At 41.7% G+C, this 5,747-nt stretch overlaps 1 protein-coding gene across 2 annotated transcripts; it reads left to right on the plus strand.

Annotated features, from left to right (window-relative positions):
- The first annotated feature begins 481 nt into the window (after positions 1-481).
- LOC115686155 (putative L-ascorbate peroxidase 6) lies at positions 482-4,804 on the plus strand. 2 transcript variants are annotated; one of them, XM_030611359.2, is made up of 10 exons: positions 488-793; positions 881-995; positions 1,691-1,818; positions 2,349-2,419; positions 2,605-2,647; positions 2,721-2,817; positions 2,987-3,070; positions 3,287-3,408; positions 3,772-3,838; positions 4,282-4,804. In XM_030611359.2, exons 1-10 carry the CDS (start codon positions 691-693, stop codon positions 4,382-4,384), a joined length of 933 nt encoding a protein of 310 aa, XP_030467219.1. In that variant the 5' UTR covers positions 488-690; the 3' UTR covers positions 4,385-4,804. The 2 variants fall into 2 exon arrangements, with proteins under 2 accessions (XP_056174668.1, XP_030467219.1); XM_056318693.1 differs by lacking the exon at positions 3,772-3,838 and having other exon boundaries at positions 482-793.
- Positions 4,805-5,747: the final 943 nt, after the last annotated feature.

Genomic DNA, 5,747 nt, shown 5'->3' on the forward strand with positions numbered 1-5,747 from the left:
TTCATCTATCTATTGTTCAACTTGTCAGATCCATTTTTTAACCTATATTTAATGGATTTTGTTGTTATATGAGTTAGTTATATTCATTAAACGGATCATAAATGGATTTGAAATGGTAAGGCCTAAAAAAATATGGACGTTAAATGAGTTCACAACTTACTTAAACTCAATCCACTTCCATGGCTCTTTCTTCAGTGTCTCTCGCCCTCGCTCGAGGCCGCCTTCTCTCAATCTGTGCTCTCACCTTAATTTGGGTACAAATTTTTCCGAATTATATTATCTATTCAAGCGTTTTAATAATAAAACGGATCAAGAGTCGGGTATGTGTCGGGCCAATTTGGGTCGAATCATTTTCGACCCGACCTGAACCCGACCCGATATCCCCATGAAGGATGATTACACTCTCCTTCCATCACTCTCTTGTTTTCCTTGAGGGCAAACAAGGAGGAACAAAACAAAATTTAAAAGATAAAACGACCTTAAATTCCATCTCATCTTCCATGGCCAAGCCAACGGTCTAGCTCCACACTGGCACCAATCCATATTCCACTCTCTCTCTGCAGCTTCCGGCACCGGCACCGGCGCCGGGATGATGGCTTCGCCGTCGCCGTCGACCCCCCTCTCCCCCTCACCTGCTCCTGCTCCTCCTCCTCCAGTTCCCGTCCCTCTTCGCTCCGAACGAAATTCGAAATGCCCGCCAAATCCCGGCGGTCTCCTCCTCCCCCGCCGGTCCGGTCTCGGGCCGGAGCTCTCGAGCCTCCGTCGAGCGCCGCCGCGGACGCCGCTCCTTCAGGTACGCGCGCTTCCGTGCGCAAATCCGTGCTCCCCTGGTCGATGTTCTGATGAATCCGATTGTTTTCGCGGTCTTCCCGACTCGCAGCCGGAGACGCGCTTCGCGTCTCGAGGAGGAGGAGGAAGCTCCTGTCGGTAGCCGCGTTGCCGTTTCTCCTGCAGTTGCGCGATTGCGCGGAGGGAATCGTCGCCAGCGCCGCCGAGTAAGCTTGACGCGATTCGCAAACTGCTCGGATAATCTTTGCTTTAGTCGATGAAAGTCCGTGTCTTTTACTGGTTGGATCGAACGGAACTGCAATTCGAGGGGAGATTGAGATGCTGCTTATGAGCTTGAGCTAAGCCTGCGGGAGAAAGAACGCCATGTGTTTTGTCAGTGGTCAGATTTTGGTTCCGTAGCTGCTTCTTCCGGTGATCGGTTTGTGCGTGCGTGCGTGCGTGCGTGCGTGCTACTGAATAGTCCCCGCCGAAATGACACGTTTTGCTCCCTTTAAAGAAGTTCTTGCCCGTTTAAGTAGAAGGTCCAAGTATGGTCCTTCAAATTATGAGATTTTAGTTTGTATTTCCGGCTGAAATTTGAGGGGCCAAAAAACATATCCTTGCTGGTATAGATTTCCCGGTTGCTCATTCATTGACTTCATGCATTTTAGTATCTGTAAGTTGTAGCTGTGTATTGTCTTGTTTCACACATTAGAGTCATGCACACCACATTCGGCTGGGGAAAACCGTTTTGGATGATGGTTTGATGGGTCGAAGTTGCGATTTGGAAAGTACTAATTGGATAGGGTTACGAGTTTGATATTTTGTCTACATGACCTTGGGGTTGCATCTGTGTTTGCGTTGACTTGGGGCATTTTGGATAATCCATTAACTTGTGGTTTTTCATGTTCGTGTATCAAAGGTTAGATATCGGCGAATACACGATGATAAAGGAAGAGGTCAGAAAGGTAGTTTCCAAGGCGAAGGCTGCTGGTGTGCTTCGTTTGGTATTTCATGATGCTGGAACCTTTGAAATGGGTGAAAACTCAGGTATTTTACGTGGACAGAAATTTAAAGTACCGCAAATAATGATACTCGACATCAGTACCTGTGCTCCATATCTCTGACTGCAATTGTTCAAGCCTACTAATTAATCCAAATTGTTTTATCATCTTGTCCACGTAGTTGAACTTTTGAGCTGAAGCTAAGATGATGTTTCTATCGGTTTTATCTGAATTAGGGGAATAAAGCTCTCATTTGCCAACAAAGTTAGACAATCCCCGCAACTGTGCAACTTTTTTTGTCACGGTGGTTTACTAAATGAACAGGGGCAAGTAATTATCAATGACTGTTAAAGCAATTACAGACCCTAATGGACCTTTATAAGTGACTGATCAATCATAGAGAGCAGTATCATTCATAATACCTAGGTTTGGGAGGAATGGTTATGTAAGATTCTTTTTAATGCATGTACAAACCTTTAATTTGAGTTGAAAATTTTCTGCGTCATGTTCTTTTGTCTGAGTACGGATATCAATCCTCATATTGTAATTCTAATATATTTTTATGTGAATATCCAGGTGGTATGAATGGTTCCATAGTTTATGAACTTGAAAGGCCCGAAAATGCTGGGCTAAAAAAGCCTATGAAGGTGAGTTTTCTTTTATTCTCACATCCTTAAGCATAGCAATCATTCTGGAGATGCAACATTTCATTTCAACTGGTTTACTTCATCATAGATTTCTAGACTGCTAAAAGTTCCTGTATTTTATATATAGAACAGTCAGCTCCAGTTCATCTTCAGGCTAACTCCTCAGTCAATGTGTTATTGTTTAGATCCTAGAGAAAGCAAAGGGCGAGGTGGATGCAAAGAGACCAGGTGAATTTGAGTGTGATACTCTATATGCTGATAGATTGATTGTGGTAATATAGATGGAACTCTCCTCTCTCAGTGTCCTGGGCGGACATGATAGCTATGGCTGGAGCTGAAGCAGTTTCTGTTTGTGGAGGTCCAACTATTCCAGTTGTTCTGGGCAGACTTGACTCGATGTAAGAAGCTATTTCCAATTCAATTACTATTATTCTGAAGATGCGTTGACAGCAGACAAAACATCATTTCACTCTTTTAGTATTGTCATATTGCAAGATTCTTTGCATGTCTCCATCTTTGTGGATAGTCCCTAGCTAATATTGGGTTGGTTTCATTTCTTTATTGAAGGAAGCCTGATCCTGAAGGAAGACTTCCCGAAGAAACTCTTGATGCTTTTGGTTTAAAGCAGTGTTTTCAGAGAAAGGGCTTATCGTGAGTTGCTATCCCAAGTACATCTTGAATCATGCTTGCAAATGTATTAAGTATTGTTTATTGACCATTGTATATCATTATGCAGCTAATCCTTATCCAGTATCAATTCTGTTTGATTGTTTTGCTATGGAATTCTGTCCTTTTCATTTTCTTATGCTATTCTCCAGTTTCTACTCTCAACAAAAAGAAAATGTTGATGTTGTCCTCATCCTCTAGGACACAAGAACTTGTTGCGTTGTCTGGAGCCCATACCCTCGGCAGTAAAGGTTTTGGCAGTCCGATTGTTTTTGACAATTCATACTACAAGGTTCTTCTAGAGAAACCCTGGATGTCTTCAGGTAAAGAAGAAAACATTGATGGTTCTCATGTTGTTCTGTTAGACTTTCTGCCAGACGTAGTTATGTTTGCTTACTGATTCAATTTCATTGTGGATAAAGCACTAGTTGGTATGAAATCAGTCCTGCCATCAGCTTTCCATACCCTGGAAAAGATCCTGTATGCTGATACTACGGAGTCATGATAGTAATATTTGTTTCAATTGGTATCTCTGATCCAGTGGAAAACTATTTAGTCTGTACTAGAAAAAGGTTATTATCACTTTTTCTGTTGCAAAAGCAGCTGGAGTTTTTCTCACCAGTAATCATTCTCAGTTAAGCTTCGCTCTTGATTATCCCTTGCTTTATTTCCTTTTTTGAATGCAGCTGGTATGTCAAGTATGGTAGGACTTCCTTCTGATCGTGCACTTGTTGAGGATGATGAATGCTTAAGGTTACTGATTTGATATTCCTACTATTTCCTTTCACTTTGTAGATGGGAACAGTTTAGCCATATCTTTTTGGCCATAGCCTATTATGATGAGATATATCACTGTCTCTGCCAACAGTCAACTTTCAAGGATGCACCATTTTTGCCAAGATTGAGTTTCTTTTTCTCATGATTCTGGATAAAACTTGGCTTTTGTCTTTATGATCCAACTAAATCCACATTCCATAGATATAGGAGAAGGAGCTATATTATCATGGCCTATATATGTTTCTAAGAAAGTCAATGTACAAGGGAAACATCCCAACACCACAAGCATAAGTAGCCAGTCTGGAGTAAAAGTATCAACTGATTTACTACGGATGCTTTGCATGAGAATGTTCTGTTTAATGTGATAGGTGTTCCTTTCATTTGCTTAATTGTTATACTTATCTATTATATCTATACAGATGGATTGAGAAATATGCAAATGATCAGAACTCGTTCTTCAAAGATTTCAAGAATGCTTATGTCAAGTTAGTAAATTCTGGTGCAAGGTGGAGAAGCTTGTGAAGCTTTCCATCTCATGGTGGCAAATTACGCTGTTTTTGCATCGGGTGCTGTTGGAGCCCAATCCTACAAGGGCTAAGGGCACATGCGGAGTCGGTTTTTGTACCTCCCAAAGTCGCATCAGAGGATGAAAGTCCTGTTGTTTGGAAAGCACAGAAGATCTTGTAACCAACAAATTTCTCCCACCGAAGGCTGTTTAAATGAACAATGGGCCAAGCATGCATGTTTAACTGGAAAACTGTGCTACCGTTTCATTGACATGGTACGTCAGGAGTCTTATTTTACAGTTTAACATTTGTAGTTATGTTGAGCTCGATTTTTGTTGGCCACACTACTCGACACAGATTTGCTCATAGTATGCAGAGATGAACAGTGATAAAGAAATGATCAGTAAATGTAGACACGATTGCATGTTTCTCTTCAGTTATTATTGCCACCTACGAGCTTTTAATTAAATACATAGATATGACAGAACAGCCGCACATCGCATTTCACACAGGTGATGACACGGAAGAGAAGATTTGAAACACAGAAACCCTGTTGCAGAATGGAGGATTGAGCAAGATTAATCCATTAATCCATTCACTTAAAAGCTTTAAGCTAAAGCGAGGAGCTTGTTGTAGCAATCATTCTATTACTGACCGGTGAAATATAGATTCATTTGTACCCCTTACCCATGAAAAAGCATTAGCTCCACATGTTTGCGCATCTACCATAAGTTTTCTTTAATCGGAAAACATAGTGCAAGCCTTGGCTGATGGAAGACGGCTGTGCTTTCTTCCAGCGTCAATATGCATCATAGTAGTCCTTGTCTAACCACTAGTATGGAAGAAAAGGATGTCTGCCAACAAAAAATGGATGTCTGAACATTGGAACAGTGAAACTATATTATAACGTAGAACTATGTAGAGTCGTTATCTATTCACTCTAAGGTTTGAGTTGATGGATAGCAGTGTGATTTAACAGTTAAACGCTCTAACGAGGGAGGACATGGCTAGGCCAACAAGCGAGATATAGACGACTCTGCAACCGACTCATTTAGTAAAAGATACAATAAAAACCTGAGGGATGGATCAAATGGTAAGTGTGTTTATCTTCCTCATTTAGTGTCGGGATTTGAATTACTACACTTGTGTATTTTATGTGAAGTAGAACACTGGCCAGTTCAACGCCATTTGCGCTTAGCAACCTTGGGACGAGCCTCATGGGCTACCGGAGCCACGCAAAACCTCTAATCTCTTGGAGAAACCCCTGGGATCGAGGAACTTATGCTTCGGTAATTACCCGACATGCGTTAGTTAAGAAATTGTCGCCTGCTGTGGGAATTTTCGCCGCTCGCTCTCGGGGTTTGAACCGGATCTACTAA

Source organism: Syzygium oleosum, unplaced genomic scaffold (assembly GCF_021117445.2).
Source record: "Syzygium oleosum isolate NSW1041296 unplaced genomic scaffold, Sole_v2.1 Sole_v2.16, whole genome shotgun sequence".
In the NCBI taxonomy this organism is placed as follows: Eukaryota; Viridiplantae; Streptophyta; class Magnoliopsida; order Myrtales; family Myrtaceae; genus Syzygium; species Syzygium oleosum.

Excerpts from the sequence above, each read along its gene's own strand:
- LOC115686155 (XM_030611359.2), top strand. The coding sequence starts at position 691 with ATGCCCGCCAAATCCCGGCGGTCTCCTCCTCCCCCGCCGGTCCGGTCT. Across the intron at positions 996-1,690 it reads ATCGTCGCCAGCGCCGCCGA|GTTAGATATCGGCGAATACA; the intron begins GTAAGCTTGACG and ends CGTGTATCAAAG. Across the intron at positions 1,819-2,348 it reads TGAAATGGGTGAAAACTCAG|GTGGTATGAATGGTTCCATA; the intron begins GTATTTTACGTG and ends GTGAATATCCAG.